At 45.8% G+C, this 24,954-nt stretch overlaps 1 protein-coding gene across 1 annotated transcript in view; it reads right to left on the reverse strand.

The window, feature by feature from the left end:
• The window catches only part of fid (class I SAM-dependent methyltransferase fire dancer), an 89,764-nt gene that overhangs the window by 58,310 nt on the left and 6,500 nt on the right, over positions 1-24,954 (reverse strand). The window contains exon 2 of the mRNA XM_037429019.2: positions 1,403-1,702. Within this exon, the coding sequence (XP_037284916.2) occupies positions 1,403-1,613 (211 nt within the window). The 5' untranslated portion in view covers positions 1,614-1,702. The remainder of the gene's footprint in view (positions 1-1,402; positions 1,703-24,954) is intronic.

Below are 24,954 nucleotides of genomic sequence, written 5' to 3' on the forward strand. Positions count from 1 at the left end.
CTGTCAAGCTGCCTCCATACGAAGAGCAGTTATTTTTCCTGCAACTTTCCTTGATGCAAGCAATGATGATGAAAACGAACATTATTCAGGCGAAACCCTTGAGTGCCCCATGAAATGCGAAAATACACTATCAGCGGCGTGAGTATCCCACGGCGTCGGAGTGAACACGAGTCATACGAAAAATCATCATCACGTCACGGCTTCCCCATATGACGTCATCCATGGGTGGGCCGATTGATGATGCAATGCAAAACACGGAAGGTACAGAAAGGTTTTCGGAGGGTGTAAAATCAATACATCGACAGCAACAAGATGCCATCACGGGCGAATAAATAGATGAATCTGAGTTGCTATTATTATTATTATTATTATGATGATTATTATTATTATTATTATAATTATTATTATTATTATTATTAGCGACAATGTTGCGGATGTTTTAACAGCGAAGCTTTCATTGTAACGCAGGTGGGCATCATAAGTGGGTATGCGCCACAGACATTGGTTAAGTCCCACTGTAACCAGCACTGGTTCACTAAAAGGGAAGAAGACCCAACAAACAGGTGTCAGCCACAAGTACGTGCGGCCTATGGGGAAAATATCGCGATTATAACGTGTTTGTGCAACAAAACTGCGCAAATTCCGCTACACACCACTGCCGATAAAAAAAATGATGCAACAGTTCCAATAAATGGCGTGCGCGTCACGTTAGCCACACCATCACTACGTAATAGTTTGTGGTTATAAGCGGTGGTGGATAGCTTCTGAAAGCTTAACAAGGACTGTTCATAAAAGAGCGGCGGTAAAACATATCTGAATGATTTGCAAACCTTAGAAATGCATGACTAATGGATGACCATCAGGTTTGTTGTTTCACCAGTGTGCGCGAAGTGAAGCTGTCGGGTTAATTTTTTTTAGTTCTTCGAAGACAGCGCCACATTGGCGTCCATTATGTCGCAGTGCTCATATCTTCTCAACCTTCAAAGCGTCCTGACTTTTGCAGTAGAACTGAGAACTGCGAGAGTTGGTAGGAATTAATGTTTACAATTACTTTGCACCGCGTACAGAAGACGGGGAGGCACAGGTTTGCACCTACCTTCTTTGTGTTCCTGTAGTTTGTGCTCGTTACAGAAATAACTCAACACTCAGAATGAATTATGGCCTAACTGAAGTTTTTGTGTGCTAGTGGCCTATTGAATATGCTACAGCACTCTCGCTCTACATCTTTCTCTTGTTTATTTATTTGTTTTTGGCGCGTATACTTTTCTCTAGACTTTCCTGTGCATCTTTCTTAACCCTTCTCTTTTGTGTAGCAAAGTGGATGTTAAAATTTTGGTTGACCTCTTTGTCTTTCACTTGTTCTCTCTCACCGATGCCATCGATTGGTTGACAGGGCACTCACCGACGTCGGCGACGAGGCTTCCCAGTTCGAGATCACGCAGGAACTGATGAACGCGTGGCCACAGCCGGGGCCTGGCGAGCCGAGGCGCCAGCTGTTCGTACACGTCGTGCACGTAGGCCTTCTCGAGGGCGATGCATCGCGCGCGGCGTTCCTGCAGCTCCTCGGGGCTGCAGGGGCCGTCGCCACCGCCACTCTCACGGCGCAGCCGCATAGGGCGGCCCCTCCTAGCCTCTCAGCAGCAGCAGCACGGGCCACACGCCGCCATGTACGGCGAGTGCGGCTTCACCGCACGCTCCCTACCTGTACGCCATTGGACAAATAAAACAAGCCACGAGTGAACGACAGTTTTGGGGAGAGCTGGGCAAGTCGGTATGTACTCATCCCAAAATGCAGAGTGGGCAAACACACGGCAAAAGTCACAAACGCCGACTAACAACTCATGATGCGCGGAACGGCGCATAAGAAATTAATGTGCGCATGCCCATGCAATATGCGAACCTATAAAGTTGGCACGCGTCAAGTTTACGTGAAAGAAAAACTGTCGATGCATTTGATTTCGCCTTTATGCAAGTTAATGGACGGTTGGCTCGGGAAGGCTGAGAACATGACGGAATGCTGAGATAACGTTCACACGTATGGGAGCAGATATTCAAGCTTCGGCTGCCCTCAGTTCATGTGTTAAAGATTTCATATAGGCCGAAATGTTCATCTACGAGGCATACTAAATGCAATTCCTGAATGAAGCAGGGCTAAATATAATCATAACATACGGGGTTTCACGCGATAAAACCACAATATTTTTACGAGACACACTGTATCAGTACAGCACTAGCACCTTATGCTGCGAAACAGGAACAAGACGCTTCTAACTTTTTCGTCTCTATTGTTTTATAATAATAGTCATATACAGGGTTTTACGCACCAGAACCGCCATATCATCATAAAGCACGCTGTAATGGAGGGCTATGGAAAATGTGACCACATGGTGTCCTTTAACGCGCACTTACAACACACAGTACACTGGCACCTATCATTTCGCCTCCTTCGAAATGCCGGAATCAAACCCACGACCTTCAGGGCAGGAGCCGGGCACCACTGCTCCACCGGGCTGGACTAAGTGCTAAAAGATGAAGAACGAGAAACAGGGAGAAAAGAGCACCTTCTGGTGCCTCTTGTTTCTAGTTTGATGGCTCTTTTAACACGAAAGCGTTTTATGCTGGGGTCCACCAAGATTTGAGTGACGTACTTCCATCACAGAAAGGACTTTTAAAAATATGACGTCTAAAAATAAGAAAATGTTCTTTCCGTTCATGGGAGTCGAGCATATGACCTCTCGGTCGGTGACAACAGCTGCCGGGAACGCTATATCCACTGCGCACCAGTCACAAACTTTCTAAGCTATAAAAACACGCCTTTTATATCTCACACTGACCTCTCGCAGAACTTTTGGTAACGGGTAATAATGCATCATGACCGTGTAATCCATGATTAGTTCCTTCACCACATCGCTTCTGTGGTATGGTATGGTATGGAGAACTTTATTGAAGTTCTGAGGATCAGTCTAGGACTGATGCTGGCTGCTCCCCCGTCGAGACAGAGAGGACATGCCCCTCTGCTGCCACACGGACCCTCTGGACAGCCCTGAGTTGGTCCGCCAGCGCGTCACTGTGCAGCATTTGCTACCACCACTGTTCACCGTGCTGAGAAGCCGCACCAGCCATTAAGTGCAGGGAATTCCTCTTGCCGCATTATACACTTAACAGGCCACAGGCAGTTACATCAAGGCTTCTGCAGACGCGGACGTACCCCAACCGGGTCATCATGAATAAAATTATTCCGGACTGCGGGGCTTAGATTTATATTAGTAAGTGTGGGGGGTTTACTCAATTTTGAACACATGCTCTGGCGCTGATCGGCAATGGCTGGTACGTCGCTTCTGCGTGTCCGTACCATTCGGCACGTTTCATTTTAACGCGATAGCGTTAAAGAGCTCGTTTCGCAGAAATTCCGGCTCTGGCGTCGGCGTAGATGGTTGTGAGCGAAAAATCATTTTTATGCGTGACCAAAAGAATTAAAAACGATACAAATAAATGATAAAAAATGGTAGATTAGAGTGCGGACCAAACCAGGGTTGTATGGGTCCAAGTGGAGATGGACCAAACCAGGTTTGTATAGGTCCACGTGGAGATCGAACCCGGGTCGTTAGCATGGCAAGCGGATGTTCTACCACACAGCCACACCTCTGCTTGTGGGAACAATGAAAAGAAATTTCTCTGCTTGGAAATGCTGTGAAAGTAGCTTTCATTCTTTATTCACAATGCAACATTAATTATTCCAGTAACAATGCGTGGTACAAGCGTCTATTGCCAACGGGCGTCAGCATATGCGATTATCATAATGGCTCCGAAGTTCAAAGCTGGTACGCCCCTACATGGTACACACGCGCCTATTCCCATAACGCCTCGTAGTAAGTGCATAGCAAATTCGAAAAGGTTTCGTGTACTAAGTGTTTGAAGTATGCACTAGGAACAGGATGTCGCTATCGCGTTCAACCACTGAAGGGCAAGCTTGAAGGTTCCCTAATTTTTGTCAACGCCTTAGCACTGCCAGGTGGCGACAATACCCAAAGCGTCGGCGTTTCTAATAGCATTCATCTATCCATTCTAAAAGTAGTACCGGTAGTACTGCAACGCATGGAGCAACGCACCTGCTTCACCTGCATGCAATTCGACATTTTAGCTTCACCACGCGAAAATTCGTGGCTGACCTACAAAGAAAGCACAACGCGCGGGTCGTTTCCCTCTAATCGGGCAGTGGCATTCAATAGGCGACCTTGGCAATACTTGTGATATAGTGTTGACAACGAAACAAGAAAGCATGCACTGGCGGTGAAAGAGCACGTGCCAGCGTTCGAGGCAGTTCTCGCCTGGACGTCCGATCCGGAGAACTAGTGGATGTCCTCGGGGTGCTGTTCTGTGCCCGCAATTTGGCTGGGTGACTGGCCCTGGGACCAGGAGTTTCGCTGCTGATCCGGCTGCCGTTCCTGACAGCTGGGCAACTGACGGACGAGGCCTGCAGTCCAGCTGGGCGACTGGCTCAGGGTTCAGGCAAGGTGCCACAGTTCCCGCCGCTGTCCAAATGACTGCGAGTTCCGGTCTGCTGTGAGTCGCTGCTTCGGCTGCCGTTCCAGGTAGCTGGCACGACCTTGGTGTGCTGCCGGGATGAGTGTGGTGGCTGGTGAGCTATCGCTACCGTACTGCCATGGATGTGGAAAACAGCTGTCCCATGACGTGTACCGACCCACGTTGAAGACACGAGGGAGCCCGAGGCGCACCGACCCGTGCGAGCGGCGAGCAAGCAGCCACGGGCAATTATGGCGAGATACTTAAGACACGCATTTAGAAAAGGACTGCACAGGACAGTCCAATTTCGACTTAGCGTCATTAGCATTTGATGATGATGATGATCAGAACTTTATTACTCCCAAAAGAGGAGACCGGCCGAGAGGTCTGTTACGCTGCTTAGAGGAGGTCAGCGGGGATCCCTTGGAACACCGCAGCTTCCAATGCGCGCGAGATTACCCTGCGTTGCTGTGCCGAGCCAGTGATATGCCGAAGGGACTCCCATGTATCTTCTGTGTGAGAAGCGTCAGCGTACTGTGGGCACGTCCATGCCATGTGTATGAGGGTGGCCGCAGGCTCTCCCAGGCTTGCGAAGAATTAACTCCTTTGGTCACTTACACATACATTCTACAGCACTACAGACTAGGCCGTCTCCGCTATCCCCCAGCTCATAAAGACCTCCCTCGACGTGATGCCGCTCTGTGGCGCAAGCTTCAGACAGGCGTCTTTCCCAACCCCGGCTTTATAGCAAGGTATACCCACACCTCGTGACACCACACTGTAAATTAGCATTTGAAGTTTACTGCAAACATATTTTTGTTTTGTTTGTTGTGGGAATCGAGGCCAGCCCGCCGCCTTTGTGCGGGCTTTGCCGCCTCTTTCTTCATTATCATGTCCCGACATGACTTCCCTCCTCCATGGTCTGTCGCGCTGGAGAGCTGGGAGTAACGTTTAACCCCTCTCACCCGGTAGCGAATGTCAACTAACTGTGGCGCCGTGCGCGGTGTTTCTCGGGACATTTCACGCGCGCGTGTCGGGAGTGAGAGCATATATAGTGGCTAGAATATACTTCTAGGCACTGTAGTGAGAGAGAGAGAGAGACCTCTCTGAGGACGACATGGGGGTAAGTACGCTTTTATTTTCCTTCCATCGGCTCCCTTTGTTTGGGGCTCGTTCGGACTTCACCAACAGCGCCTTGCACTCGCAGTGAACGCTTACCTTGTGTCGCCCCCCATTCTGAGCGTTAGGCTGAAGAGCGGTGCGGTGTCCTAGTGCGTGGTCCAATTGCGCCGACCCGTACATCTCTGAAGCCAACGCGAGCGTCTTTGCCCTCGCTCGAGCAACCGGGCCTTAGTCCCGGTGTCTCCGTGAATCACTTTTACCACGGAGACGTGCTCGCGGCACCCCTGTCTAGTGTTTCTCGCCAGTGGCGTGGATAAGCCCGTTTGCTTTCCCGCCATGCCTTTTCAACGGGTTATGTACTGCGTTTTTGGTGTTACCGCAGACAATAAAGTGTTGCGGCTTTGAGCAGTATCGTGTTCTCGCCATGGCGACGGTTAACACGTGCCCTGCGGCTCGCTATGACCAGACCAACGCTAGTGGCCGTACTCCTTCGGGATACGCTGATTGACATGTGGGGTTTAACGTCCCAAAACCACCATATGATTATGAGAGACGCCGTAGTGAAGGGCTCCGGAAATTTCCACCACCTGGGGCTCTTTAACGTGCACCCAAATCTGAGCACATGGGCCTACAACATTTCCGCCTCCATCGGAAATGCAGCCGCTGCAGCCGGGATTTGATCCCGTGACCTGCGGGTCAGCCGCCGAGTACCTTAGCCACTAGACCACCACGGCGGGGCTCCTTCGGGATACGCGTGCAATAAACTGACGCCCAACGTGGGGCTACACTGGCACCCAATACAAGACCACCTATAGACGTCCGACTGTGAAGTTTCGCGGACACGCAGCGCCATCTGTCGACGCAGTTTTGGGTAGTGCAAAGCCCGTCTTCTTTGCACAGGCTGCCACGCAACCAGGTGCAACTGCAGCGTACGAAACAACGATAGAGCTAAATATTAGATGTATTTGCGCATTGATCACTCAGAAAAAGAGCTACGAATTTCTCTACGCTAGTCGGACGCGTCCACGAACCGCCGTGAAGTGCTTGCTGGTGCACTCCCCAGAATGAAGGCGAAAACAAGAGCAGACGCAACAGCTCCATGCTCTACGAAAACAGACCCCAGTCTGCGCTGCTGTTGCGTTGACAATTTCCACGGACGTAGATGACTACAGTTTTACTGATTTCCGCAGCTTTCGCAAAGCAGAATGGCGAGAGCGCTAAAATATACAGGCCGTTGCGAACGTGTTGGGTAAGCGAATACTCGCGTTCTGCACAGCCGTTCACTTGAATAAGTCTTATAATGTAGGTCTCCTGTTATTGTTTTCAGTAGCCTTGACGGAGAATCATGGTAACTTAGATTATGAAGCTTAACAGACCCTCTGACGACGGTGCGCGACATGCAACAGTACACCCGGCTGCAATAAACATCGCACACGCTGCGACCTCCGATAATCTGAAGTTATCGCCACCACACAGCATTACACACACTCGGGATTAAGGCTCTAAGTGCCGGTTTTAACTAGGAAATGTGAACACGTGCGTCATACAGGTAAATCGCAAAAAGATCGCGGCCACAAACAGTTTTTTTTTTCCCTTGCTGTTGGACTCGGGCATTACCAGAGCTATCTCGGAGGCATGGGTTTTGCCTTTCTTTGTACACTGAGAAAGTGGACACACATGTATCCCCATTTGCAGTATATACACCCGGAAGACAACCGTCAAGAGAGCATTCGAGCATGCGTAATAAAGCACTTCAATGTACAGCAAGCGATAAATTGCTCTATAATGCATCTGGAAAGCGAAAATCACCAGGGTCATTCGTGCCGGATAAAGCGAGCTTCGTACCTCTGATCGCATAGATTGTTCTTGTGTGCACTTACTTTAGTGCTTGCCTCGAACTCGATGTCATGCAATGCTCGCTTGCACTTGAAATGCCAGGTGTGGCATGCCGAAATAAATTGAACATATTTTGCATTCTGCCGGAATTTCGTTTTGATGAGTTTTCTACTTTTATGAAGTGAGCTTGAATTGAAGGAAGAAGCTTGCCAGGACCTTGATTTTCAGAAAACCGCGCCTCGAGAGCAACGAAAGAGCAGGGCCTATGCACGTTCGCATGCGGAGGGCTATCTGTGCACCACCCAATTATGGCCGGCACGACGATGGAGGCGCTGGGGGCGGCGTTTTTTTGCAGCGCCACCTAGGCAGAGTCTGACGTCTATATTACACTGGCACCCAACGTGGGGCGCCAGCAACAATATCGAGAGGAGAGGGTCAACAACAAGGGAAAGTGCGCCGCGCTTTTCACTTTGATTCTGAGAGTGGCCGCTGCGAATCAGCAGCTGTAGAATTCGAGGCTATTCGCCACGTGCTTGTGTGTTCAGGCTAACATTGCTCACGATAGTACGTGGGACCTGCCGAATTTTTTTATCCAAATGTTATCAATACGAACCAGGCCAACGAAACCTAGAAAAATATTTTCAGGCTTACTCACTGCCCCCGTTACGTCATTCGTTTTGCCCGAGTGAGAACGCGAGGCTGTGAATCCATTGCCACCATCATCTTCCATTTAAAGATAATGCGTTCGCGGTGAGTTTTACACGCTTAACAGCTTCAATTCTGCCCTTTGCGTCAAAAAAGTCGCTGGTTTAGGTGTTTTATTGCGATAGAAATTATATGGGCACTCTGCGCTGAACTTCGCCGCCGGAGTCAATGTCATGCAGCGTATACGTATATATATATATATATATATATATATATATATATATATATATATATATATATATATATATATATATATATATATATATATATATAGATAGATAGATAGATAGATAGATAGATATATATAAACGCAAGAAAAAAATCCAGAAAAAAGACTGGCGTGCGGATTCGAACGTGGGACCTCCACGCCCTGATTGCGAGGCGTTAGCCACTGATCCATCAAGGAACACATGCTCCACCGCTCAAGCGGCAAGCTATTTTTATCCATCACTTAGTGATGTTGGCGGGCATCTCGGGAGGGGGGGGGGGCTATTGTGTTTTAAGCATTATCAGCAGGATGGCGCAATGAGCACGCGGCGGCTCTCATCTCTCACGCGTGCTTTGGCCCGCGGAGCGGAAAGGAGTGGAGTTGACTATCTCTAGCGCACCTTTATCTCCCGGTGGGAGAATCGCACGCATTGCCTGGCGTTGCGCTTGCACTGGAATGATTCTGTTGTAGTTACGGGGTGCATAGCACAAAGGTCACCGCAATGTTTGCACAGCCTCCGTTTTCGAAAAGGGCGCGCTTTTTAGACACAGTGAAGTAACAACTGAGGCACTTATTCGCGTTCATCTGTACATGTGAGTACGTTTCGTGCGTCATTTGTACATGAGAAACACGGGACATGTTTCGATCTGCTTGTCATTCTGCGCGTGACCTTCCAGTTCGTTGCTAGCGCGTTCATTGCTTCACCTTTGCGGCAAGGCTGAGACTTTTTACGTTTTAAAGTATTTGGAGATTTATCTGCGGGCCATTTCTATTACAAAAATGTCAGACTGTGCGCTTCCGAACGTGTGGTCGATCTATAAGAGTAAAAATTGCTGGACCAACAAAGTGACAAAAGAAATAAGGTAAATATTATTCAATCTTTATTTATTCACACAAACACGCGTGCACACACGTAATATCTAGAGCATGCAGATAAACTGTTCCTATTCCTTTGCAAAGTTTCTGCCGCTTTATTTGTACGCTTTCAACATCTGCCTTAATAGACACAAGGTTATGGAGGAGAGAGTGTGCTCCTGCTACAAGTATATTATTTAGCGCATTGTCAGGGTAACGACCGATCCAAGAGAAAAAATCTTTCTTTTCACAAAAACATTTTGTGAGAGACACAAGGAGCGGTGTTCTTTTTTTTTTTTTTTTGCTCTGGCCCCTCTCACAGTGGTGCGCAGTCGCTCATACAAGCTAGGACCGGGAAAAATGTTAGTACTGGGTCTAGGTTAATGGCCCCGTAGGTGCTTCTACTGCACTGCTGGTTTTTGGATCGGTATATTTTTGGTAGTGGTTCTTAAATATTCTAGCTTGAAGTAAAACACACACTTGACAATCCTTTATGATTGTCAAGTGTGGCTTTACCGTAAGCGTCTACACTCATCTAGAGAGAGAGAGATAAAGATGCAAGGAAAGGCAAGGAGGTTAATCAGATGCACATCCGGTTTGCTACCCTGCACTGGGGAAGAGATAAAGGGGAGAAAAGAGGTTGCAGAAAAATGAGAAGGTACACACAATCACGAGCACACTCGGGGAGCACACACAGTCTAAAGGCGGTCGCTCAGGTTTGTGGACTTAAGGTAAAGTAGCAGTGCTTTAGTTGATTTCTGCGCAATTGAGGCAGATGCCCAAGGTCCTAGTATCTTCTGCACACAAAATGGTCCGGGGTCAAGTCGATTCAAAACCATCCGGAGCTGGCATCGCTGTGTGTCGTAGCACGCGCAGTTGCACAGGACGTGTTCGATGGTCTCTTCAGCTCCGCAGTAGTCGCATGTAGGAGTGTCTGCCATACCAATGCGAAAGGAGTACACCTTTGTAAATGCAACGCCCAACCAAAGGCGGCATAACAGTGTCGCATCGGAGCGGGAAAGTTGTGATGGTAGCTTTAGCTTGAGCGAAGGATACAGTTCATAAAATTGTCACCTTTGGAAGCTGGTAGACGACCAGAACGTGCGTGTGAGATCTCGAGCCAGCAGGTAAAGTTGTCTACACTCATCTAAATTTCAAGGAAACATATCAGGGTAAGGTGCTGATGAGATTAACGCAAAATTATAATACCGCAATAAAGTGGTAGAAACACCGGCGAGAAAATACTATACAGAAAACCAATGCACTAAGCAATGCTACATAATTCCTTCCATTTTCTCAACCAAGTAAACAGAGGTAATACAAGAAGTCCGTGGCGGTAATCACCAGTAGCAAAATTTATACCGAACCTGAAGGAAAAACGCCTGTTCTTAAAAGGTACCACCACGCGCTTTTATTATTGCCACGGCTTACGCCAACAAGTCAGAAGCTCAGATGACATCTTTATTTTAGATCAAGAACGGAACATGGTGGCGACAGTACCAATGGAAAGACTTAAATATATGTAGCATGGTCCATGGACACACGTACCTTCGGGTCACGAAAAAAATGAATGCCGACGTCAGCTTGACGAACGACACGCTCCAATTTTGTTCTTCGGTTGTCTTCAGAAAACGAGAACACTCGCAACTTCATTCCCTTTCCCGCGACTATTCACGCAGCATCGCCCAACCATTCGAATTTGCAGCCGTACACATTGCGAATATCCAGTGCACAAAGCACATCACATACCCATGCTTCAGTTCACGGACACAGAAAAAGACGGTCTTTTCAAGTCACAAACAAGCGCACCAGCACACTACGATGTCTGTCGAGCAACGAGAGCAAGCGTAGGCACGTCTGTGCAACGAAATACACCAGTCTAAACAGAATGACGTCAGAGGCCACGGCAGAAATAGTGAGCAGGCATGAAATTATCTATGTGGCATTGGCCAGATTCGCCCGATCTAGCTGTTCACCCTCCTCTCCTCTACTTTTTCCTGTGGTGACTCATTCTTATAGTCATGGGGGAGAGAGTCCATCATGCAGTGCCTCATTAGGGAAGCGATATAAAGTAATTTTTGTTCAGTTGTGTACAGATTAGTGGAGCGGTGTCTCGCATCCCCCATGTTCACAATATTTGCGGTCATGCTGACTCTGTATGAGATACGTTGTTAAGTGACAGCGTGTTGTCGTTCGTGGGGCTATGCGGGCAACAAATGGGGAAGCATCACCGAAACGCCTCTGCATGCGCTGTGATGCGGCTGTGGCGTTGCTACGATGATGATTGGTTTGTGGGATTTAATGCCCCAAAACCACGATATGATTATGAGGGCCGCCGTAGTGGAGGGCTCCGGAAAGTTTAACCACTTGGGGTTCTTCAACGTGCACCCAATCTGAGCACACGGGCCTGGCGTTGCTTCGAGCCACAAAGAAGGAGTAAAAAGGAACTTATCTGAAAGACGTATGATATTGAAGTGGGAAACACGTCTATCGTCTCTCCAGCGGAAAGCACCCATTTTTCAAAGTAAGCACGGCGTCTATGACTTAGTAGTTCAGACGGTGGGCCCAAACACGCTGTTGATTTCTCAAAGAAGAATATACTCGTAATATGGCACCAAAATGTACGTTGAACCGCCCGACTTTTTTTTTTTATTCCCATTTTCGAGTGTGTAGCTTTCTAAACACGTTATGATGCGAGAGAGCAAAACTAAAATCAGCTTGAAGTTGCCGTGTCACTTGCGGAGTAACAAGTATTTTCGGAAGCCTCACCTGCCTAACGTTCGCTCCAATGTCAACATAAGTTGTCGCATATCACAAGAGTAGCAACTCAACTGGTGATCAAGGCGATTGCGTACACGTTTAATCGGAGTGCGTTCTCACGACAGTCAACAAGGACTCGTCTATTTCGGGGCTTTCCGTTTATTGGCTGCAGACTAACCGGCCTCGCTTTTTATTGTCTGAGCGATATCGATTACGACCCCGAAAACAAACCGTATCGACCGACCTGCCGTATATACTAGTCGTCATCCCGCGCGCGCGTCTCACGCATTCAGGGACGACGTGTCGGGCAAAGACTGCGAACATCCCACCCGGCCGTGTATTGATTGAAAGAGAGCCAACAGGCGAAGGGTACACCTATCATGAGTTTAATAGTAATACTGAAAGCAAATAGCCACGTTTACTCGTACTTTCATTGCTTTTGAGAGAGGATGCGTTTTAACGCGATGGTGCCCAAAAGCTCGTTCACCACAAATCCTGGCGTCAGCGTCGTCGATTGTGAGCGGAAGGTGATCTCGTCCGTGACCAAAAGTCAAGAAGGACGCAAATAAAATTAATAATGAAAGACTTCGGTCTGAGTGAGAATTGAACATAGGTCGTCTGCGTGCAAAGTAGGTTCTCTACCACAGTGCCGAGGTAATTGTTGAAATTAATTCGAAAAAAACACAATACGAATGTCATGAAGTGAAAGGAGTCTCTCTAACGTTCGTAATACGAACGTGGCAGAAGCGCACAAACACTCCAGGTGTCAAAACACGTGGATCGTGAAAAGATAGGATGTGTGAGAAGGCCCACCCATTACAAACAACTCAAACATGTGTTCGAATCTTGGCTCACGGACGCGTCATAGGCCCTTAGCTGACTCGCAAAAAAAATAATTTCGGCGTAGCGGGGACTTCACAACTGTACTTGCATTAAAAGGTATAGGATAGCTTGAACCAGCCCCTGTCACCTACACAGTCGTTCGTTTTCTTACGAGGCATTCCCCGAGAACCTAAGGTAGGCTAGTAAATGAGAAGGCGATGTGCTTAAGGACCAATTACACTATCGCATTATACTCTTAAAGATAAATTTCCGGCGTCCTTGATATTTTGTCTGTCACGCCGTATGCTCACACACTCGATAATTTTTGTGTTTGCGGGTTTGAAGGTTTGACGAGAATAGGAAAGGAGGACAATTAAGATGAACACCGACCACAAATGTGCGCATAAAAGCGAGAAGTATTTGTCACGTCGTAATTGTCCACATGTTTTTTTTCACGACCAGACGAATTTTCGTCTGAGTGTCGACTTAAATTGAAGAGAGAGAGAAAAGAGGAAGGTAGGGAGGTTAACCAGATGCTTGAATCCGGTATGCTATTCTAGACAGAAAGAAAAAAAATAAACAACATCAAGACACCAACACACGCACATACACACACACGAAAACAATCCACTCAGAGTCGTGTAGGAATGCCAGTAGTTCGCCGGTTCCACACAAGAAATACTTACATTAGCACCCGCTAGTGAAGGCATTCACTGCCCCTATGAAGACCTCTTGACGCACGGTTGGCTCTAAAGGAAGAATTTTTGATGGCTACAAGCATGCATATTCCCCCGAACTTCCGTCCAGCCAATTATTATTACTTCGCGCAAGTACACGTATTCCTTGGTTGTTCAAGATACAGCAAACTGTACTGCATCGTTGCTACTTCCTCACCTCATCGATTACAGGTAAGGTATACAGTGAAGCCGCTGCATCCATGAACATGTTGGGGAAGCTGATCTAGCAGCACAGAAATATAGACTGCAGTAATCCGCGTCGGTCTCAAGAACAGATAAATTAGTAAAATTTATGCGCCTGCACATGACGTCATAATATCCGTACGGATAGGTCTGTATCAACTGAACCATCCGGCTTCGTCCTCCATGTGAGCACTCTCGACTCGAGACAACTGTAAATTCACTTTCGCTAAATACCCCTCCTTACACATCGCGATGTAAGATAGTGCAGCTTTCAATCATTGTGATAACGACAACAATATTGGACATGCTACTTGCTACTGCCTTTGTTACAGAGCACGCAGGCTGTTGCCTTGACAAGGCAACTTGGAGCGGGCGGCGCTAGGTGTCGACCTAAGCAGCCATCGAATATAAACTTGACCGAAGTATTACCAAACTTTTATGGAAAGGTGGCCTATCAAGGTGACGGCGATTCTCCTATTTTTTCACTTCTTTTTTATTTTTGCTTCATTATTGTTATGCTATAGAGTTTTCCCGCTCAATTCAACCCACGCATCAGTTAACTTGGATGGGGCTTGGATTGAACTGAAAGGGATAGCATGTAGTACAATAACCTGCAGTGTGTCGTGACGCTGAGGAAGGAAGAGACGGCTTGGATAAAATGAAACGGTTTATTTGGCCGAACTTGGGGTCGGTAAACGGAATTTCAGATTACAGCGATGCACTTTGGTGCTGATAGCGGCGTGAAGAGCATCGGCCGTCGATCATTTGACAAGCGGCAAAGTGCGTCGGCATTTATACATGTGCCTTCAAATATTCCAGCCTTATCACTGGTCGTCGCGCAAGCTCCGGAACAGTATCGAGTGTTCGTGTCTTGTTGCAATACTAACAGAACGATCTACAATAATCACGAACCTTCTCGAACGATGAGATGCAGTTAGCTCTTGGCATTCCTGACAGGTTTTGTTTGTGAAAACCAAATAAAATAAAGTGAAAAATAAGGAACCCGCGAGGCGATGTAGTAGAAACCCAACCATTTATATTCTGATTAACTTCCCTGCCTCTCCCTCAATCGTCTCTTTCTCTGCCACCTCCCTGTTTCCTGGTTTTAGCCATTAGTATTTTTTCCTAGAATAGTCATTTCCCCCTTCGTGATAAACATAAGTTGTCTTTAAACTGCCGCTGGGTTCCCCAACTGTTTAGTTAACGTTCATTAAGCTTAATGCTGAAGGAGTTCTTTTTTTTTTGGGGGGGGGGGGGGGCGGTTGAGTATATTTACTATTGACCATTGTTTTCTGCCTTAACTCTGACTTGTTACATGCAGAAATACTGTTTAATAATGCTGCTTGGACAACTTAGAATTATCCAAACTTCAGCGGTCATTGTTTTTTTTTCAGGCGCCGTCCTTGAAGTCACAGGAACGCTTCAGTTGCCATGTGAAAACTTATCTGTGCTTTCGGAGGAGTCAGTCTAATCAACACTATTTTCCAAATCTTCTAATAATCATATAATGAGACAGAATTGCATTCACATACCAATATTTCATTTATTCATTCGCGGCTTCCACAAAACAATTACCCCTTTAAATTTAAAAATTTATATTTCAATACAAGTTTTATAATTTTTATGTTCTGATGTTTAAGGCCTCACAAGAATCTACGAGCGTGAAGATTTGTATTAAAATTCTCTTTCTGAAGAAATGGCAACGTAACATTTTCTAGCCACCTTCCATGGTTTGTTTGTTTATTTTAACCATTGTTCTTGCTCACTCCCTCTACAGGAGTTTGGCACCACTGCTCGTTAAGAGAGCACAAAGAGCACCATCTTGCAACAAGATGCACTTATAACTAGCTTTCATAAAAAGAGCCATGGGCAATAATTGTTGTAGTATGCTACCCCTAACCATTTGGCTAAGAATACATGATGGTCCTAAATCGACTGAAAACAACTGCTTATCGCTGCCAACTACCTGGTTTCCCAGCGTCGCAGTGATTCTTGTCGTAGCAACGGGACAGTAACGGAGAGGCCAGAATCAACGACACATAGTTCGATTTTCTTTAGCACAGCTGCTTTATTCTCGCTCGCTGGAAAAAAGCACGTCTCATTAGCCACACCACGTGCGATAGAATCCAAAGCACATTTTCAGTAAACGCTGCACGGCGAAGCCCGGAGAAACCACCGCTAACGAGCTCAAATGCGTATCACCGCTATTTTGGGCAAAGGAAAAAAAAAAAGGACTGCAGCTTCACCGGAAGGAGCACACAACACGTTCCACTGGCATTGTGCAATGCAACCAAGCGTTTGCGCGATAATGTTGTCAACAGATTCTGCAGAAATGTCAGGGAAAATCTTGTGTACGTCTTTATATGCACCTGTGCTTTCTATCAGAATTGCGGTTCCAAACTATGTTCATGTTCTGACTGTTTGTGCTTTGTTACGCTTCTGGTGTCACACTGCGTATAGTACAAGTTGTTCTTTTTATACCTTATTTTGAGTGTTAAGCGAGAAGGGAGAGGTGGTGTACTACCTAAATCCTCTTTTATTTCATCGTGTCAATAAAAGCAGTCATTAGGAACAAATTTCTAACTGAAACTACGAAGAAGAAAAAATCAAAGCAACCTTGAAGTAGAGCGGCCAAGACTGCCGGCAAAGCGGAGCTGGGCGGCCTTTTTTCTTTATTCTTTACTTTTTATATTTCTTTCTCGTTCTTTCTCTCTAATTATTCTGTCTTTCTTGTCTCTATATTCTATTTCTTTACCTTCATATATAGGCGTATTTTAGTTTTCACTCCAATCTTTCTCTCACTTCTTTCTAATTCTTCCTCCTTCTATCTTTCTTTCCTCTCTCTCTTGCCTTTCCCTTTATTTTTATCTTTTTGATATACTTCCCTCTCTTTCTTTGATCCACTCGTTCTGTCTTTTTTTCTTTCAGTTTCTTGTCTCACAATTCAATATTACTTCATTCTTTTTTCTTTCAATGCTATGCTCTCTGCACCTGCTCTCGCTTTGCATCACTCTCACATCTCTCATCTTTTCTCTTCACTTCACCCCCCCCCCTCCCTTCCTTAGTATGCTGTACTATACAAGACTATGTTATGCTCCTCTAATCCCGTTCTCCAACCTCGTACAAAATAGCATGCGAGCGGTATATAAACGACGGCGAAATCTTCTTTTCTAACGGGTCTCTTGGCTAGCGTGCCTGTATGGCCGAGTGGCTGCGATGTTCGCCTTCGGAACGTGGGCACGTGTGTTCAAATCGCGCCTCTTCAAGTTTTTTTTTTTCTTTTTTTTTGCCAAGAATTGCTCAATTTTCTACTCTCACTGCACCCGTTCACGCGCCCATCAGATTTATTGCAGGCCACGCCGGTCCAGTCAGCGCTTGCGTTCTGGCAGCAGAGCAAAAGAAGGCGACGGAGATGAGAGCGCGTGCAGGTTCGTGACGATCATTTCTGTTAAGCCATCGCGGACCATCGCTCGATCTAAAAAAGCTCTGCTGTTAAACGTTTTCAGCCAGTATGCTATAATATCCGAAATTCAACACCCCAAAGACATGATTATGAGGGACGCCATTGTGAAGTGCTTCAAAGATCTTGACCATCTGGTGTTCTTTTCCGAGCGTTTACAGTACATGGGCCTCTACCATTTAGTCTCCAATGAAATGCAACTGCCACGGCCAGGGTCGAACCCGCGGCCTTCAGGTCAGCAGCCGAGCACTGTAACCACTACACCCAATCTGCAATTGAATGTCTCTGCTCTCGTATGCGTTATTAACAGGCCCGCTGCTCCTGCTCGCAAAGCGGGTTGAGTAACCACGCACAACCACGTCAAGGCAGCGCCTGCTCACGCACTCGGCTGACGTGACAAAGAATGTACAAAATGCGTACTATTTGAATGAAGGTCTAAATGATGTCTGGTATATCAACTACGTAAGCTTTTAGAATTTTAGTTATCCAGTCACACGTTCATTAGTTTTTTTAGTCACAAAATTGCTGTTGCAGAATGCTCGGCCAGCAGCTCTGCCGCTCCATTGAGGTGAATTTGGGTGTTTTTATGTCACCCTAGTCGAGATCAGAGCACGGTGTTTATGTATCCTCTTGGCAAGTTGATAGATTTGTCTTCCTTATAAGGGGAACCAGAAAACTCTGATCTTTATTTCGGTTGATCGGATTTCCTTGCACTTTGGCGAGTGGCCTGCAGCTTTCTCAGGGACTTCAAACGATCTTTTCGCGTTATTTTGGACAAGATTCTTTCGTTACTCTGAGCTCACGTATCCGTAAGGGCACATTGGACCTACGTGAGAGAATAGCATGACAGAAAATCAGTCCCATCGTGTCGGCTACGTAGGTAGCATTTATATATTGTAAATACGCAAAACCGAATAAGGACTGTAACAGATTTATTTAACATTCCTTGTAGATAAGCTTTCCGGAAAACTGCGAGCTGAGTGCGAATACACAGACAATTTTCATTGAAGACAATACAATTCGTTTGAATGTCCACAGTGGCGGTGTCGCGGTTATGGTACGCGGCTGCTGAACCGAAGGTCATGGGCTTGATTCTGGTCTCGGTGGTCGCACTCCGATAGAGACCAAATGCTAGAAGCCTCTTTATACGGAGTGATTTCAGTGCACGTTAAAGAACAGCGCTCCTTTATGTGTAAACGGTGTGCTTCATAAATGTACAAGCGTGGTTGTGGCACGTAAACCACCAGAGATAATTATTATTCACTTGAAGGCCACGTCAGCCCAAGCCGGATTCTCTACAATTATTCACAATAAATCACTGTGGACCTTGTATTATCCGGCTCATGTAAAAGGAGGGTAATATTTGTCATTACATTAGAATATTTTATTGATTAATGTAGCCGACATCGCCCAAGAGGGCATCATCGTATGCGATTCGAAAATATCGATCAGTTGTACAATCGCAACGATGACGTACATTCTTGCTGCTCATTCACTCTAGGCGCGTATCTTGCAATGAAAAATAAAATGTGTCTGCGGAAAATCGACAGTATCCAACTTGTTGTATTCACGAATGAAAAACAAAACAAAAAAGTAAACAAGGGGAACCGGAAAAACCGTGCGGTAGCTCACTTCACAGGTTTCCTTTCAAGTGATCCTTTCTATGCAATACGTATACTAGGTGCCCATCATTCGCAAACTATTGTTAACACGAAATTCAACAGAAAAAAAGGAATATAAAAGCATTATTTTCTAGAATATTTTACGCTGCCGATAAAGCTTCTCATCGAAGTCACTCTTAATGCGATTAATACTGCAGTTAAAATTGTAATTGGCGCTCACAAAGGACAGCACGGTTTTTATAGGGTCATCATTTATAAACATTTATAATTATGACTATAACAAAAAAAAGAATACAAATCCTTTAGTTCAAAGAATTTTCTTCGCTGCTGAAGAAATTTCTAACTTCAGTCACTCTTGACGGCGAATTTACTGGAATCAAAATTGCAATGGTTGTAGACGAAGCGCAACACGTTCTCGCACGCGATCACGATTACAGATTAGAGTTTGGGAATGGAAATCCCACAACATACAGGCTTATTCAAGGACAATACGCGGATTAGTGACATCCAAAGCTTCTTGATTGATTTGTGGGGTTTAACGTCCCAAAACCACCATATGATTATGAGAGATGCCGTAGTGGAGGGCTCCGGAAATTTCGACCACCTGGGGTTCTTTAACGTGCGCCCAAATCTGAGCACACGGGCCTACAGCATTTCCGCCTCCATCGGAAATGCAGCCGCCGCAGCCGGGAATCGAACCCGCGACCTGTGGGTCAGCAGCCGAGTACCTTAGCCACTAGACCACCGCGGCGGGGCCATCCAAAGCTTCTTTAGGAATTTCTTGGCGCAGAGCAAAATTTACGTTTAATAAAATTTAATGCCCCATTGGCCTCAGCAGTAACAAACTATGTGCCTATATATTCTGTATTATCTGTATTTATCTGTAAATAGCGCAATATTTCACGAAAAGCCTCACGTTCGATGTCATTGACAAATCTCAATAATAAAGACCTGCATAATAAAGGCTTAACATCGAACCTTGAGGCGCCCCGTAAGTTACGTCGGCACACAAAAAAGAATAAACACTTACAGAAATCCACTATTTCTTGAGGCAAATAATCTCTCAATCAACCAAGAACAATAGAAAACCCCCAGGCCTTCACTGAACGCTCAGCACTGTCACATTGAAAGCTAGAAGAGCGGCTTCTAACAGCCCTTTTTAACACTCTTTGGACATCTGCTGCAAGCACACTTGCACGGTACCTACTACGCCATTAATCATTGTTTAATAGGCCGGCATTCACTATGCCAACCTTCACCATTTTTCGTAGAAGCGTGGTATCCGTTAAACACTGGCAACGAAATTTATGGAAATTTAGTTTTTCATGCAGTGGCTGATGGTGATGAAGAATACGCTTGAAGTGGGTCTGTACCACAGTTAATAGGTCACAAAAAACAAGCTTTTGTAACATGTTGGAGCATTGAACGACCCAGTCGTTACGCAATTCGCATTGTGTGTCCTGAAAACGTTATATCACTCATATTAACCTGGTTGCTTTCCCGACATCAGGCCTGCCTAAGGCAAGTTTGCGATTGAGTCCTACTCACTTGAGCGGCTCAGCAGCAGAATACTGGGCTGGCAAGCAGTATACCCGAGTTCGAATCTCACTATGTAATTCGTGTTTGTTTTTTCTTATTTCGTGCGATTATGGTTACGGACCCCGGCGGCGATGGATAGCTAAGGCGTGACTCGTGTTGTGATCTCGTAACCGCTATCGCTGTAAAAAACAACTTTAGCAGTCGTAGGGGAATGGTGTCAAACATTTCCTGAAAAAAAAAAGAATACACTTGATTCTCTCAACTGTGTATCACATGATGAGCCAGAGTCAAAACCATGGTGAACTCTAGAGAAAAAATTGGCCCCGTATCTGCATGTTACATAGCAAATGTCGTCGAAAGACGGCAGTCTTCGTCTGGAGAGATCGAACAAAACGTTTATTTGATGTTCTGCGTAAGAAAATCGGTGAATGGTATACTGCAGGCACTGCGTTAGAGAGCCTCGAGCGTGCAGAGGAGGCGAACGAGCGCATCAAGTCACGTCACGCGTGAAACATGAGCGCTATCTGGCAGTCATCCTGGAAAACTAAGCGCGCGGCGTGTGCCCCCGTCTCTGAGGTGATAAGGTGTAAAACGCAAGGCGACGGGTAGATGCCACCACCTTGTCGTCTTAGCAAAGCGTTGGAAACACTTGCCGTTTAGTTCAAGCGTTGCATGGCCAGCGCAGCGTCATAAATGCTACAGCCCTTAGAATTACTAATGTATGCCTTTGCTAGTAAAAATACACACTGACAGAATATGTGTTGTTATGGTGTCTCAGATATGCGCAATAATTGATTTTTAATTGATAACTGCACAAGCATGAGCTGAATCTTGACCAATATTGGTGGGCACTGCGGACGGGGCCGGCCGTTTAGAGTATCGTTTGGTCACTTTGGTGCCGTTTAAGGTATCATTAAGCACGGACAAACAGACAAATGTACAGATAGACAGACAGACCAAACTTTTCGCGTCGAAGGTTCCCAAAATCTTAAAAAAAAACGCCAGGCCTGCGCGGCGTATACAGTCGCAGCGAAAGCTCGAAGAGCTGCCTTTCAGCCAACTGCTAGAGGTGCGAGGGGTGCCAACTGCAGCGGCAAACTGCTGCAGTTGGGACCTGCAGTGCACGTTAAATATCACCAGGTGGTCAAAATTCGCGAAGTCTTCCACTGCAGCGTGCCTCACTATCGTATCGTGGTTTTGGGACGTTAAAGGCTATAGATATTATTCGCAATAGTAATGGTGATGCCTTAATTTTCATGCCCAAATATGTTTCAAAAGTGTGGGATCTTAGAAAAGTGCGAGTACGATTCACTGACAAACAAAAAAGCTTGTGGACGACACAATTCAGCAACAACTTACGGCGTTATTTAGCTGCGTCGATGGTCCTAATGTTGCGATCACTAGCAAGGCACTGCAGTGAGCGGTTTTCCGAACAACTGCTGGGCATTGTTTAGGCTTCTTCTCACTCTTTTTTGATAAAATAATGCTCAGTCTGATGCACTCTTCGGTATAAGGAGGCTGTGAATGGGCGGAAAAAAGTGCAGCCAATGTCAACGTGGGCCTATGAAATGGCCAAGAGTCATAGTACTGGCCTATTAACGCTAGCTGCGACGCTGAAAGGGAAAGAACTAACGTCCTTCACTTACGCGTCAGCTGACACGGGCGAGAGCAGCGGACCATTTTGAATGCCGTTGTCGAGACGTGCGCCCAACAATTACGGCGCCACGTCTCTGACGTCAGAGATGACGTCACAGGAAGTCGGTGCTCTCGACAGATGCCTCGAACGCTTGGGCTCCTTTATATTTTTGCCACGGCCACGCAAAGCGCGGAGGAGTCTGTCCAAAATCGCCCCGTCGCACCACCGACTCAACGCGAGAAATTAATCACTGGGGGGTCGCTTTTTACTCTCTTCGATTCTGGGCCGCCTTCATTTTAGGCGAAAGGTTAGAGACGCGTGGCGCCAAATCGCGAGGAAATGAATAAAAAAAAAACATGAGGATTCTGCGGCAATTACTCTGCACCGCAACATGTAGTTGAAACAGGACAGAACAGATTTCGAAATTATATGCGGTCCCGATTAACTGATATTCAAGTGCGATTTTCGGGATGCAAATTCGAACTTTCTGAGCACATCGCTAAGCTTTCGAGCAGTTTTCTTTAAGCGTTAAAAGAAAGTAACGAGCAATACAAAGAATAAATACAAAAATAGTGCTTGTATATAAATATATAAATTTCATATATCACTCCGCTTTTTTTCGCACCTATGGTACTTTGTTCAATTCGTATGCGACTGAATCCACATTTTGAAAATTAGCTCTCCCTCTCTGTCCCCCCTACAAGTTTATCAGAAATTGTGTTGTTTACTATTGCGTGCATCTACAAAAAACGAACCAAAAAGCAGGCGGTATGGAAACGCGAAAGAAGCTGCCGGAAATATTTTCGCATAGTAATATACCGTACCTTGGTTTACCTCCCTTCTTTTCAATTAAGCTCTCTTTCTCTCTCTCTCTCTCAATTTAAAGTTACAATCTTCTTTAAATTTATTTTCTTAAGTAGTTATTGATGACCATGGAATTCAGAACTCATTTGCTGTCCTCTGTCGTGTTATTCCTATATTATCTGACATTCCGGCTTTCCCAAGGCCCACGTGTAGGATAGCTAACCAAGCCAGTGTTTGGTTAACCTGCCTGCATTTCTCCTCGGCTTGTCTCTCTTTTTCTGTCTCATTTCATTCCTCACACAGGTGTAATATTTACGTAACTTGACAGATGACGTGACATATGTTGGAATAGGTGTAGGTGTAGGACGTGTTCGCATCATAAGGGATGTCCGCTAGTGCATTTTTCTTGAAGGAGTGCAAACACCACTTTTCGGAGGCGAGGTTGTTTCGACATATAAATATCCTGCATTTATAGAAACGGCCCTCACCAAGTTTGAATCGCAGCAAATGCTGATAAGATACTTTATTTTGATACTCGAGTCTTTTTTCACATGGAGTACATACAGACATCGACCCTAGCTACACATTAGGCTGTAGTAGTGATTCTGCTGACTATGCAGCAGTCTGGTTATAGTTCTGATGATGTCAAGTATCAAAACTTCAATTATGGCCGCTTGCGTATACACCAAAACGCTCAAAATGACCCCTTATGTGTCACAAACGGAGCCACGGTGCAGATGACATCTTGCGCTAGCTCATGGCGAGAAGCTCATGCCCTCTTGTGACGTCAGGGTACAGTATAAACCAAGACTAGCTTTCAAAAACACCCTGAAATTACTTTTTATATGATGGACTCACAATTAGCAGCACATTTTCTAGGCTGTTGAATGCTTGGCCTTTCATTTGACGCACAAAAACAACAACTGAAGACTTTCGTGTCAGACACCATTTTAGCAAACAACACTGAGATATTCCGGCTCACGACTAAATAGTGGCAAGTATTGCACCTGCTAAACGACTGCAATTGACTTATTTCTTCTGTGTGTGTATTCATAACCATCGCAACTGTATGTGGCTTTAAATAAAAATTGAATGTAGTGGCCATTGGTAAAATAAGCAACGTAACAACTATGGAACGACGTGCTGTTTAGCCAGCATTGTGTTTCTTTGGTTGATTCTGGTAAATGATCTAGTTTGACAAGATTAGTTTTCGCTGGCGAAGTCCGTTGCCATTAAGATTGATGCATACTGCACGAAGAGTTACATGACAGCAGAGCTTTTGGTACTATGGACGATGCTACAATTTATTTTTTCAGCAGCCACATATTCGATGAGCAATTTTTTATGTGACATGGAGCTAATACTTTCAACGAACTTGAGCTTCGATACACCGCATTACCACTGGCTTGAAGATGTACTCATTGGGCAGCCAAGGTGTCAAGAAACTCTTGTTCTGGAGACAGCTGAATTTCACTTTGACAAAGATGCACAATTTACTAATTAAATGGGCCGAGAGCCTTACGTAGGGCACTTGTATGTGACATCTTTCCAGTCACTCATGTTATAACACACAACGGCCCACCGCGGGGGTCTAGCGGCTAATGTGCTTGGCTACAGGTTGCGGGATCTAATCACGGCTGCGGCGTCTGCATTTCCGATGGAGGCGGAAATGTTGTAGGCCCGTGTGCTCATATTTGGGTGCAGGTAAAAAGAACCCCAGGTGGTCGAAATTTCCGGAGCCCTCCACTACAGCGTCTCTCATAATCATATGGTAGTTTTTGGGACGTTAAACCCCACATATCAATCAATTATAACACGCAACAGAGGGCGCAGTCAGCTGCGGCATTGCTGCGCAGAGCAAACCTTCAGAAACTTTATGCGTGTCGACGCATCGCATAAACGCTGGAAATTCTCGTACCAGCTATATCACAAAACAGTGAACAAAAATCTCGTCATTGAGCCCTTCATAATGAGTGTGACCACGTACCGGCAGTACATTAACGGCGTAAACTTCGATGCAAGGGAAATGAAGGCAAGCTAATAAACACAGGTGCTGGAGCAAATTGGCGAAGCTTGCATAAAGTAACGCAAGGCTTGAAACAGTGAAGCTGGATGATTCTGAATACTATAGCCTCGTTTCC

This window comes from Rhipicephalus microplus, chromosome 2, assembly GCF_043290135.1.
Source record: "Rhipicephalus microplus isolate Deutch F79 chromosome 2, USDA_Rmic, whole genome shotgun sequence".
Lineage (NCBI taxonomy): Eukaryota > Metazoa > Arthropoda > Arachnida > Ixodida > Ixodidae > Rhipicephalus > Rhipicephalus microplus.